At 40.7% G+C, this 13030-nt stretch overlaps 1 protein-coding gene across 1 annotated transcript in view; it reads left to right on the top strand.

Annotated features, from left to right (window-relative positions):
• Positions 1 to 12550, top strand: part of LOC102768139 (protein SCO1 homolog, mitochondrial) — a 13047-nt gene extending 497 nt beyond the window's left edge. The window contains exons 2-5 of the mRNA XM_006761686.2: positions 1852 to 2049; positions 3385 to 3477; positions 6554 to 6669; positions 11676 to 12550. Coding sequence (XP_006761749.1) covers positions 1852 to 2049; positions 3385 to 3477; positions 6554 to 6669; positions 11676 to 11810 — 542 coding nt within the window. The 3' untranslated portion in view covers positions 11811 to 12550. The remainder of the gene's footprint in view (positions 1 to 1851; positions 2050 to 3384; positions 3478 to 6553; positions 6670 to 11675) is intronic.
• The last annotated feature ends 480 nt before the right edge of the window (positions 12551 to 13030 follow it).

The raw sequence follows: 13030 nt of genomic DNA, 5'->3' as shown, positions 1-13030 counted from the left end.
GTTGCAGGATCCAATCCAGCATAGCACTGTCCAACAATATGAAATGACTTCTTTTTGGACAGATTTGAACGTGAGTTAGTGCAAAGTCCAGAGGCTACAAAGATGACTAAGATGCATTCCAGCCTTTGCGATGCCTGTGAAGTAAAGATTTTACTAGATGAGGTTCTGTCAGGCCAGAGGGCAGTTCAGGGTGCTCTGAGGGCCCAAGGAAGGCTCAGCCCCTACCATGAACCACTGGGTATCAGCAGACAGAGAAGGCCAGAGACTGACCATGGAAGACAGAGGGAGGGAGAACCTGTGGCGGGAAGCTAGGAACCGCTGTGGACAGGCACTTGAAGTGTTTAGAAATTGTTTACAGGAAGTTTATATTTTAGCGAATATTCTAGGACTTTTTAAGATTTGTTTTAGAGTTTTCAGTAAATCTTTACAGTGTCACTTAAATCTGTTTTGATTTTTTAGTGTCTCCTGATGCCATTATACACAGGATGGTGTTTAAATCTGGGAGTGAGAACTCATAGGCTTTAGAACCTGAGCAATATAAGATTCATGCAGATATTTAGACCTTACTTTTGTATAGCTGGTAGTACTTTATTGATATAATTTTCATATTCTAATAAGCAGTTAAGTTCCTTTAGTTTCACAGCGAAATAAAACTGAAAAGCTAGGAAAGTGTTGGTAAAGACATTTAAGGAAATGCGAGCTTTGTTTGACTTTAGTTTGGAATGTCACCTGCAATTAATAACATTCTTATTACAAATGTATTATGACACATACAATATTAAAAGTGTTCCTAAATCATTTGAAAATATTTGCTTGACATGATGCCTCAGCATCTCCAAATACTTTATTGTATATCTCTACAAATAAGGACATTCTCCAATATAATCACAATACGGTGTTCAAAATCAGAAAGTCGACACTGGTATGCTTTACTGTTGAGTGTTCAGACCTCTTTAGAGTGGTGCAGCCTGAGCCCTTTATGGCAAAGGTTGTCTGGTTTAGAGCCACACCTCATGCCTAGTTGCTTTTTTAGTCTCCTTCAATCTGTAAGTTTTTCAGTTTTTACTTGACTTTCAGAACCTGATGTCAGCTATCTCTCTAAAAACCCTGTTTCTTTTTTGTGGAGGAGGATATTTAGAAGTCAGGATACGAGTTCGTTGTTATTGGTATATGAGTGCAGTGTGTCTTCTCCCAGGTCCTCTCAGTAGACAGAGCTAGGAAAGAGATATACAGTATATATATATATCTTTTTATCTATATTTCTGTATATATAGAAACCATAAGTTCATTTTGTACCTCCAGTTTCTTTCCAGTACTGCAAATTTCATTCTAGTTTTCTTTCTTTCTATTGTTCTAACTCCTTGTCCATTTATAATTCTCTTATCTCTAATATATTTACTGATTTGCTCAACCCCCGGTAAGTAAGTAAGCTCCCATCCCGCTGTCCCCTCCCCTCAGCACACAGCTGCCCTCAGCACACTCAGGCCCAGACTTCCAGTGCCAGGCCGCCACCTTGCCCTCTTGGGCTCAGGCATTCTGTATAGCTACGCCCCCTCTCTCACCCGCATCATGGCACACCTGTTGGCTTAGAATTGAATTGTTCCAGCAGAAAGATTTTTACCACTTTCGTTTCTTATCGTCTTTAGTACATATTAGATTTAATTTGATTTTGTTTTATTTTATGGTTATTTTCCTTAAGAGGTTTTTTTAAGGTTCTTGAAAACTGACACTATTTCTTGTACATTTTGTGCCCACACAGCCATTAGTATAGTATGAATCATATATCAGGTATTGAGTAACTATGGTTATATTGACAATTTGTGTGTGTGTGTGTATTTGTGTCTGTTTAAGAGCTGGAGAAGGAACGGCAGCGAAGCATTGGAAAGCCTCTACTTGGGGGACCATTTTCCCTCGTAACTCATACCGGGGAGCCCAAAACGAATAAGGACTACCTGGGTCAGTGGGTATTGATTTATTTTGGTTTCACTCATTGCCCTGATGTCTGTCCAGAAGAACTAGAAAAAATGATTCAAGTCGTGGATGAAATAGGTAAGGAAGCCATCACTTACTATGAAAAGTATGTTTACTTAATGTCCTTAATGTTACTATGCTTTTCACATTCTAGTATTACTGTTAGATGGAGGTTTGTAATTATTTGGTTTGTGTGAACATAAAATCTTAGTGTTGGGCTTGTCTGTTGCTTGGATTCCCATGACCTATAAATTCTCCACCAAAAGAAGCTTGTTATGATGCTAAATATTAGTTTGCTTAAAAATGTCAATGTGACCCTACCTGGTTTGTCTCAGTGGATAGAGCGTCAGCCCACGGACTTAAGCATCCTGGGTTCAATTCCCAGTCAAGGGCATGTACCTCAGTTGCAGGCTCAATCCCCAGTCCTGGTGCAGGCACGTTGTGGGAGGTAACCAATCGACATGAATGTTCCTCTGTCTCTCCCCTTCCCTTCCACTCTCTAAAAATCAATGGAAAAATATCCTCAGGTGAGGATTTAAAAAAAAATGTCAGTGTGGTCTGGGTCTCTCTTAACTCTGCTTTTTTATTCCTTTATTGTGGTTTCCATCATTGACTCCACTGTTGCCTTTCCCAGATGACTATTGGTTAGACTGAAATCTGTGGGTGGTCTATGACGTGCAGTCAGGGGCATTTATTAGTATCAATAAGAAGGCAGGCTATATCCTTCTTAACACATTGCGTACTGCATAGAAATCTCTAAGACATACGCCAGGGACCGCATGTTTTTGGGCAAACTGCACATTATTTACATCATCATAATGCACTTTAGGTGTTGTTTTTCAATAATTATAACATTTTTATTTACAAAAACAATTAAACAATAAAAGTTCCTAGTACTTTTTTAACGTATGGTACTGTGTAAAACATTTTCCTCTGTGAAGAGGGACCAAACAAAATTTACGCAAGTACCTTGATTCGCTCCTTTTTCCATGGGCGTGAAAAAACGAGAACACTCGTGAGCGGTCCTTAACAGATGGCGCGCAAAACACGAGAAAACTCCTGAGCGGTACGAAATGTGTTAAAATGAATTATCCCAGGCTATTCGGTTCTTATGAATAGTTTGCCCTGCCTTTGGGGCATGGTGGAGGGACTAACCTATAATATTGGGTTGGATTAGGGGACAAGATACCCTGGTGCAGGTATTTGGTAGGTTATCTGATTCCACCACAGACAATTACCGATCTGTTTCTCCTCAAGGCCATCCCATCTCCTTCCTGGTCATGTAACACCAGTGTCGGATGTGCCTTTGTTTCCCTAAGCCTTGCTGTAGCTACTGCACTCTACTGTAATTGCTGGTTTTCTTTGTCGTTTCCCTTACAGTGTGAATACTGACTAACAGGAACTTTCTTTCAGATGATATTCCAACTCTGCCAAATTTAACTCCACTTTTCATCACTATTGATCCAGAAAGGGACACGAAAGAAGCCATTGCAAATTATGTGAAAGGTGTGTTCCATTACTAATACTTAATACCTGTTTAGCTCTACAGTTTTTGAAATATCAACTCATTTGTACCTTAAAATGGCCTGTGAAATAGGGAGGACAAATGTTATCTCAAATTTTACAGTCAAATAAAAAGATGAGGCTCAGAGTTGTGACTGTGGCTAGTAAGTAAATAAGACACAGGCTTCTTAATTGCTGGGGCAGGGTCCTTTTATTTTTTCAGGGTGGGAGAACTGAACTCAGCCTTCGTGTATCAGCAAAGTCAGTAGAGCCCTGAATTGAGAATAAGGGGCATTGTTTCTAATTCTGCCTGTGCGTCTCATTCTCTCCGTTGTAAAATTAATGTGCATACGTTCTGGGAGTATGTGCCTTGAGAGATTAAAAATAAATCTTATATAAACACATTTTGAACTCAGGACATAGTTTATAAACCCAAAACATTGATTATGACAGAAACATAACTACTAGTGGAAGGATTTCAATTCAAACATCTCAACATGCCGGTCAAAACCTATTAGAAGGTACTTTTAAAGACTAAATTATGGTAGAATTAAAGGTGAATACTTAGGTTTTATGAGCTTAGGTGAGTTGCTTAATTTCTCTAGATTTGAGTTTTTTCAGCTGAAAAGTGTGTTCAGAATAAAGATCTGATCAAGCAGGTTTTGTTCTTATACTAGTGTGCAGAAGGTGGGTGCTTAAAAATCAGGAATTTAAGTTGTAGTTATGGTGAAATTGATTTAAATTACTGGACAGAACAACTAGTGAATAGTTTTATATTTGTTTTTATTATGACACAGTCTAATGCACATGTCCTCTAAATCTTTGAGGTTATTTTTTAAAAGGTGTTTTTCAAGGACCTTACTATATATTTTATTATTTAACAGACTGATTGAGAGATAATTGACATAAAGTGTATATATTTAAGTGTGCAGTTTGTTACCTTTTGACATATGTGTGCTTGGGAACCCATCACCACAAAAAGAGTAACCATATCCATGCCCCCCAGCAGCTTCCTTGTGCCCTTGCTCATCCCTCCCTCCTGCCCCTCAACTTCACCCACCCCCTGGCTTCGGCAACCAGATCTGCTTGCTGTCTATGTAGATCAGTTTGCATTTCTACAAGTCAGTGTAAATAGAATTATAGAATATGTACTCTTTTTTTGAATGGCTTCTTTTAGCTTAATTATTTTGAGATTCATCCTTGTTGTAGAATGTATCAATAGTTCATTCGTTTTTATTTCTGAATAGTATCCAGTTGATGGACACTGGAGTTATTTCCAGTTTTTGACTATTACAAATAAAACTGCTAAGAGCATGGATATGCACCTCGTTGTGGCTTTAATATGCGTTTCCCTGATGTTGAGCATGTTTTCATGCTGTCGTTTGCTATCTGTATGTCTTCTTCAGTAAAAAGTGTCTCTTTATATCTTTTGGGGCTGTTTGTTTTATTTATTCACTTTTATTTATATTCCTGATATAAGTCTTTTATCAAGTGTATGATTTGCAGATGTTTTCTCCCATGGCTTGTCATTGCAGCCATGTTTTTTGAAGAGCAATTTTCCGTTTTGATGAGATCCAGCTTATAAACTTGTTCTTGTATAGATAATGGTTTTGGCTTTATATGTAAGAAACCTTTGCATAATCCAGGGTTACAAAGGTTTATGTTTTTAGTGTGTTAAAGTAGAATTAATGTTCACAGTTTGCAAGTTTGTCAGAAACTTGGGCAATAGGGTATTTTCTAAAGCCAGAAAAAGCAGGTATACTAGTAGCAACCAAACTACAAATACCCCAAATGAATAGATACCTGAGTTGCTGCACCTAACTAGACTACCAAAACCTTGTGGTAACACTCTTCATCAGTCACTGTCAGTCACTGGACAGTGATTGATGAAGTAATCATTAGTAATTGCATTTGGGGGGATTTTAAAATATTTCAATTAGTAGCTAGAAAATTATTGAAATTTCAACAATTTAAAAAGGTCTGGATGTGCAACTAATTCAGGCTTCTTTTACCTTTCTCTTCATTTACTCATTAAGCAGAAAAGAAAGACAGGCCATCTTGCTTTTTCAGTACCTGAACAAGTTTTCAGTTTAGAATGAACTAGTCCAAGGAATAAAAATAGGCTTTCAGAAGAAGGTACTGTGGTTAAATGTTGGACTATCACTTTAATAGTCTGATGAATCCAGGTGGTTTAAGTGACTTTCACCAGCTTACTTACATAAATTCCAAAAACTTAACAGCAGATCCGTAGTATGAGATTATTTGCTGGAAAATGAGATACAGATATTTTGACCTGCTGTGAACTAATAATGAGACAAATTTTTATCTCATGATATGATATAGAGATAAAAAACTATAGTGCTTAATTCATGACAATATCTTTGAACTTCAGCATATCTCATTATTTAAAAACAACTAAATAAGAAACGTGACAAATAATTAGAATATATTCCCTCTTTACTAGATAGTCATGAAAGGATATGACTGATAGATTATTAAGAACCAACTTTCAGTTTCATTGATCTTCTATATTAATATCCTGTTTTCAGTTCCATTGATTTCTGCTCTCATTTTTCTTTTCTGCTTACATGGGGTTTAATTTGCTCTTTTTTTTCTAGTTTCCTAAGGAGGAAACTTACCAACTTTAGATCTTTCTTCTTTTCTAATGTATGCATTCAGTACTATAAATTTCCCTCTTAAGCACTGCTTTTTCTTTATCCCACAAATTTGGGTAAGTTGCATTTCCATTTTCATTTTCAAAATACTTTTTACTCTCTTGAAATTTCCTTTTTGACCCATGTTATTTAGAAGTGTGTTTATCTCCACATACTTTGGGATTTTCCAGCTATCTTCTGTTACTGATTTCTAGTTTAATTCCAATGTGACTTGTATACAACAGGAAAAATTTTATTTGTTCTCTATGTGAAATTTTTTTCTTTTGAAACATGAGGAAATGTTTAGGGACTCACAGGAAGAAAGTAGCAATAGGGCTTCTTTATAACTAGTACTCTTTTTCATGTAGGGATAGGTTGTTTTGTGCACTTCTCATTTTTTGCTGTCTTTCTCATTTTTTATTTAGAATTTTCTCCCAAACTGGTTGGCTTGACTGGCACAAAAGAGGAGATTGATCAAGTAGCCAGAGCTTACCGAGTGTATTACAGCCCTGGCCCCAGGGACGAAGATGAGGACTACATAGTAAGTACTTGCTCAGGTTTCTACCCACAGACCAACTTTCGGGGCTCAGATGTTCATATAGATTTAAGTGACAACTGGTATCAGAGAGGAAAGAAAACCTGAGATTTTTGCAAATTCCTTAGGAATTAGGGATAAAGAGAAGCCAGCATTTTGGAGCAAAGCTATTTTACTTGTTAAAAGCATTGTATTGTTTCTGTGTCCCCTGTGAAGAGGTCAAAGAAATATGCTTCTTTTGAGAAGCAGTGTCTGGCCATAAGGAACTGTATTTTGGGGTTGAATGAATAAGAGTTTAGAAAAGCAAGAGAAAATAGGAAAGGAACAGATAGGTAGACTTTCTATAAGGTATATTTTCTTTTTTTTTTTCTTTGTTAATCCCCACCCAAGGAAACTTTTTGTGGTATTTATCCTCACCCCAGGATATTTTTCCATTGATTTTTAGGAACAGTGGAAGAGAGAGGGGAAGAGAGAGAAATATCAGTGTGAGAGAAACACATCGATTGGTTGCCTCCTGCACGAGCCCTGACCAGGGCCTGGGCCGGGGAGGAGCCTGCAACCAAGACATGTGCCCTTGACCGGAATTGGACCCTGCCTCCTTCTGTTTGCAGGCCGACCCTCTCTCCACTGAGCCAAACTATCTAGGGCAGGTGTATTTTCATATCTCTGTATGACTTGCATCAGTAGGTGTTTAATTATATGCTTTTTAATGATTCCATTAAGGTTTCTGCTGTAGCTCATACATTCAAGAGCTATCTACTTTCATCAGCACTGCCCCAGGAGCCCTAGGCTAATGCCCGAGTTCCTGAGTTCCATTTCTTACCAGTGGTTTCACAGTGAAGCACCAACAAAGGGCATGCAGGCTGCTCTATTGGGTTTTCTCAGTAGGACATTCTCTCCCATCACAGTAAGAACTGACATTGTCTGGCCGGCATGGCTCAGCGGTTGAGCACTGACTTACGAACCAGGAGGTCAGGGCACATACCCAGGTTGCGGCCTCGATCCCCATTGTGGGGCATGCAGGAAGCAGCCAATCAATAATTCTCTCGTCATTGATGTTTCTCTCCCTCTCCCTTCGTCTCTGAAATCAATAGGATTTTTTTAAAAAAAAAGTTGACATTGTATTTTAATATCATTTCCATTTTTTTCTTTAGTTGTCATACTCTGATTTCTGTATTAATTTGGATGGACAAAGGGATTAACCAGAAGAGCTTTTTTACCAGCAAAGCTGTTTTATAGAAAGAACGCTGGCCAGGACCCTGAGTCATTGATCTGCTGGCTCTGCCATGGCTCATTTCCAGGAGCAGTGTGCAGAGGGGACATCTTACTGTGGTGCTTTGTCTGCGGCCCTGCGGTTTCTCTGTCACCTTTGAACCTGGGGCACACTGTAGCCTACAGCCTCAATTTGGCTTCTGGTCCCTTTGCTTTAATCTTATTTTCCGTAATCTTATTTTCCAATTCTGATGCCTCCTAGATTTAGGGAAACTTGGGTTCATGAGAAAAAAAAGACAAAAATTAGCATATTTCCATAAGCCCCGAGTTTAAGGAAAGAGGAAACCCTACTGTGGTTTCCCCTGGTTGCACCAGCAGCATGAGAAGAATGAGAGAAGAGTACAGGGCGAGAGGAAGCCATGGCAAGAAATTCCAGCTTATTTACTCTTTCTGTAAAAGATTGTTGAATTAACTGGTTTCGAGTTTGGGCACTGAGATTTGTACTGTGTACATCATCCAGAATGGGATGTTAATATTTTATCTTAATGTGGAGTCCATTGCTCTACGTTTGCCAAATCACCCAATAGGGGGAGACACTCTCCAGTTTCTTGGTTCATCATTAGTATGGCTTCTGCCCTGAAAGTCACAGATTTTCATCCACAAGATCGTGTGCGAAACTGCTGTTACAATTTTAGGAGCTGCAAGGAGGCAGGGAGTATCTTAAAGGTTGAGGTGTAATGGAATGAGGTTTTCTTAATCTCAAACAATAGCAACAAGGTACGCCTCTGGCTTCCAAATGCCAGCGGAGCCCTCAGAATGGCCGTATGTATGCTGGTGTGCCAGCCGTTCAGGGATCCACTGAAAGCTACATGTGCACAGCGCTGCACGGCATGCATGCAATCTGACAGGACTTTGTATGCATGGAAACTACTTTTGACAAAGAATATAAATGGCTTTCAAACCAAAAACAGATGTTCAGTGTCATTCAGTGAAAAAATATGACTTGTGATGCCATTTTCACTTGTTAGGTCAGCAAAGATCAAAAGTTTGAAACATGCCCTAACCGGTTTGGCTCAGTGGATAGAGCGTCGGCCTGCGGACTGAATGGTCCCAGGTTCAATTCCGGTCCAGGGCATGTACCTGGGTTGCGGGCACATCCCCAGTAGGAGGTGTGCAGGAGGCAGCTGATCGATGTTTCTCTCTCATCGATGTTTCTGACTCTCTATCCCTCTCCTTTCCTCTCTGTGAAAAATCAGTAAAATATATTTAAAAAAAAGTTTGAAACATGTTGTCAAAGTCGAATTTGGGAAAAGAGCCCAGGAGCTGTTGGGATGAGGCACTTCCTGCTGGTTGACGGGCACACCCTCTTCAGAGGGCAGTTTGTCAGATGCTCTTTCGGTTAGAGGTTCTACTGTTTGGAACTTATCCTGTAGCTATAACCTGCAGCATTGTTTATAAAAAGACTGAAAACTAGACAACCATTTCTTAAAGGCTTACGATATATGTGCTGATATAGAACAATGTTCAGTGTGTCATTAAATGAGAAGAAAAGTACAGTATATTGTTACTTCTTTGTAAAAATAAATAGGTGACAGGTGGTAAAAGAAATAAGTAGATAAAAACTCACACTAATAGATGCAGAGAATTTCTCTAGGACAGGAGTGGGAAACCTTTTTTCTGCTGAGGTCCATGTGGATATTAATAACATTATTTTCGGGCCATACAAATTTATCAACTTAAAAATTAGCCAGCTGTTTTTGGTCAGACATTTAATTAACTCACCCCTGATGCCTTGGCAAGGCCAGACCAAGTGATTTCATGGGCCTTTTGCGGCCCACGGGCTGGACGTTCCCCACCTCTGCTCTAGGAGAACACAGGACCTGGCAGCAGGGCTTCCCTCTGAGGAGAACTGAGGACTCAGACGGTCTGGAAGAGTAGGACTTTCGTTGACTAAGTTTGTTCTTTTTTATGAGCATAGTTACCTTTTCAAAAATTAAAAGGTGTGTGCGTGTATATCCAGTAGAGATAGGGGCAACAGGATATAAAACGATTGTGGACTTTGAAATTGGACAGATCTAGGTTCTAAGCTTCGGTCTGGCATTTACCAATTTGATAATTTACCCTCTGAGCCTATTTTATTTATTGTTTGTAGAGGTGTCTGATACCTATCTCCTGGGTTAAGGTGGCACTTAAAGAGCTTGTGCCCTGGCCAGGTGGCTCGGTTTATTTTTCTCTGCTAGGAACTACTAGAACTTTAAAGTATCCCACACTAAAAACAGGTGGCAATTTGCCCTACCCTTAACCAAATGTGCATTGAGACTTGACCACTGACAAGTTTGACATACATGGATAGTACAATATTTTTATTATGTATTAGGAAGTAATTTATATTAAGAATACTCATAAAGTTAAGTTCACTGCACTGACATTCTATTTTTAAATAGAGAATAGAGAAAAGGAAGAAATAGGGAGGAGGGAGGGGGTAAGCTTCAGGATAAGGTTTGAAGATGAGCTGGAGACCTAGTTCTGACCAATATTTCAAATGTGTGGAGAAGCACAGAGCCCCTGCCCTGCTCCTGCAGTAAATGATGCAAGACATGGAGTCACAGCTGCTTGAGCGTGCGGTGTACATTCTTTCCGTATCTGAGTGGGCAGGTGGCTCTTTCCATTTGCTGTGTCTTTATGAATGTGTGTTTATAAAAAAGTAATTACCTCACACATATACCATATGTTCAGATATATTTGAGGGCTGTCTCCAGTTTGGTATGTGTGATCACATTCCTGTCTTTTAATCTTGCCAAATAGCAATCAAGCCTGCAGTAAATTCCAAGGACTCTAAATTCCAAGTCTTCTGCTCATTTAAAATGGGGTTTTGTGGAATCATGTAACTAAGAAAGACTGGTGACTAGTCTAAACTTAAGTTAGAGCTAGGAATACTTTAAGAACTTTGCCTGGAAAGGATAGTGCAGTGGTCGGCAAACTGCGGCTCGGGAGCCACGTGCGGCTCTTTGGCCCCTTGAGTGTGGCTCTTCTCGCGAGCCGCAGTTTGCCAACCACTGGGATAGTGGATTTTAGGTGATCCCTCCGAGGTGTAGTGTTGTGGTTTCTCAGGAGTTTCCCGGTGCTTTGCTTTGGATGGGATTGCCCCGTGTAGTGTAAGAATATCCTGCGGGAGAAAGACACCTGTTGTCATGTTTCCATTTGAATCACTGCTATCAGGGCTAAATACTGCGTTAGAGTCTATAACTTTTACAGTTAGTAGTTGGTTTTCTGGTTTCTTCTCATGAAACATGGTAAGCAGAATTCAGGCCCTGATGAATTGACAGCCAGCCAGTTCTTCCTAAAGCAAAGGCATACACCCAAGAACTCATTGAAGAACATAATTTCTCCCCAATGTCTTTGTAATACAGTCCAGGGGTCTGATGAAATATTTTACTCCTAAATGTCAGCTCTTCCCAAGCGAGCATCGTCCACAAGCATTGACCATGTTATGAAGGCCAGAGCTGCTGTTTCTTAGAAGTGGAATCTTTTCGCAGAGATAGTGTGGATATGCTAAGGATTACACCAAAGGAAATCCAAATTATAGCTGATGTTTCAAGCAATGGTCAGTGCAGAGTTCTAGAACACAAGCTATTTGAGATAATGTGTCACTATAATAGGCTTCGGCCCATTCCGTAGATAATAGGTGCCATGGGTTATTTATGCATCAATGTGAAGTTCTGTTACCCTGCAGCACCTAAACAGTAACATAAGCCGCTTAGGTTGGTAATCTTGTCATCCCCACCCCCCTTTCTCTGCAGGTGGACCATACCATAATAATGTACTTGATTGGACCAGATGGTGAATTTCTAGATTATTTTGGCCAGAACAAGAGGAATGCAGAAATAGCTGGTTCCATCGCTGCGCACATGCGGGAGCACAGGAGGAGGAGCTAGCCACAGCCGCTGCCCCTGCACTGTTCTCTGCTGAAGAGGAAGGACCTCTGTCTCCCATAGGAGACCGCTGACATATATGTGCAACCTGCAGGATGGCCTTCAAACCGTGAGGACATCTGTGTATTGGACAGGGCCTGCCACCCTTGGAATCAGCCAGCGTGGATTCTTAGAACTTACCGGTTACAACCAAAAGTCTCCCAAATAGCACCGCAAGACTGAGGACCAAGTTAATATGAAGCCAGTGGAGCGGACCTCGGAGAAGGACACAGCCAAGAAGGAGGCATAGTCTGTGCATTTCCACCCGGGATAGGGCCCGCTCAATGTTGCTGCCTCTCCTTTGTCTGGGACCCCTGCTCCTGCAGGTTGTGGGGCTGGGTTCCCAGGAAGAGTATAATGTCCGCAGTGCTGTGGCTTCCCCTTCGAGTCTGGTGGCTGATGAATTAGACTCGCTGCCATTCGAAGTTGCTCCTTACACTTGAAAGCTTATGTGGAGTCGTCCTTGTTAAGAAATATCACTATCAGGTCTGCAGTGCAGTCCCTCTCAGCAGGTGCTGGTTTGACTAATCAAGAGAGAATCTATTGTTTGGGGGAAACCATTAGATTTGTTTCTTTTGGGAACTTTTATGTGAATTTTAGCCAAATGATGTGCTAGGTTTTCAGTGACACAGCAAATGGAAACCGAGTTCTTTTCTGCCTGTACTGATTGCTCTGTGTGAAATAAATGTATTTTCAGTTTTGCAGCTTGGACAAGCGTGACCTTCCTCATGGGTGAAGAGCGAGAGCGTAGATGGCAGCACACAGCTCAGGACAGACTCCCACAGACTGGAGGGGACGGATGGGTGGTGCTGTAGTGCAGGTTCCCAGACCCCGAGCGGATTCACTGAGTCGGGTGGGATGTAGAGGCTGCGTTCATAACATGTCTGAAGTGCTTCAAATGCTGTGGCCTGGGAACTGCCTTGAGAAAAAGTGAGAGAACAAGGTTTGGACGGGGCGGAGTGAAGACTTGACTTTCACTTTATGTATCGATGGAAGTACACACAGCTGGCCCCTGCCGGTTTGGTTCAGTGGGTATACTAGTAGAGCGTCGGCCTGTGGACCAAAGGGTTCGATTTCGGTCAAGGGCATGTACCTTGGTTGCCGGCTTCTCCCTGGCCCGGGCCTTGGTCAGGGGCTCATGCAGGTGGCAACCAATCAAGTGTTTCTCTCTTTTTCCCTCTCTT

The sequence above is a fragment of the Myotis davidii genome, unplaced genomic scaffold (assembly GCF_000327345.1).
Source record: "Myotis davidii unplaced genomic scaffold, ASM32734v1 scaffold37, whole genome shotgun sequence".
NCBI lineage: Eukaryota > Metazoa > Chordata > Mammalia > Chiroptera > Vespertilionidae > Myotis > Myotis davidii.
The sequence above is the reverse complement of the archived record's forward strand: the minus strand, read 5'-3'. Positions and strand labels throughout refer to the sequence as shown.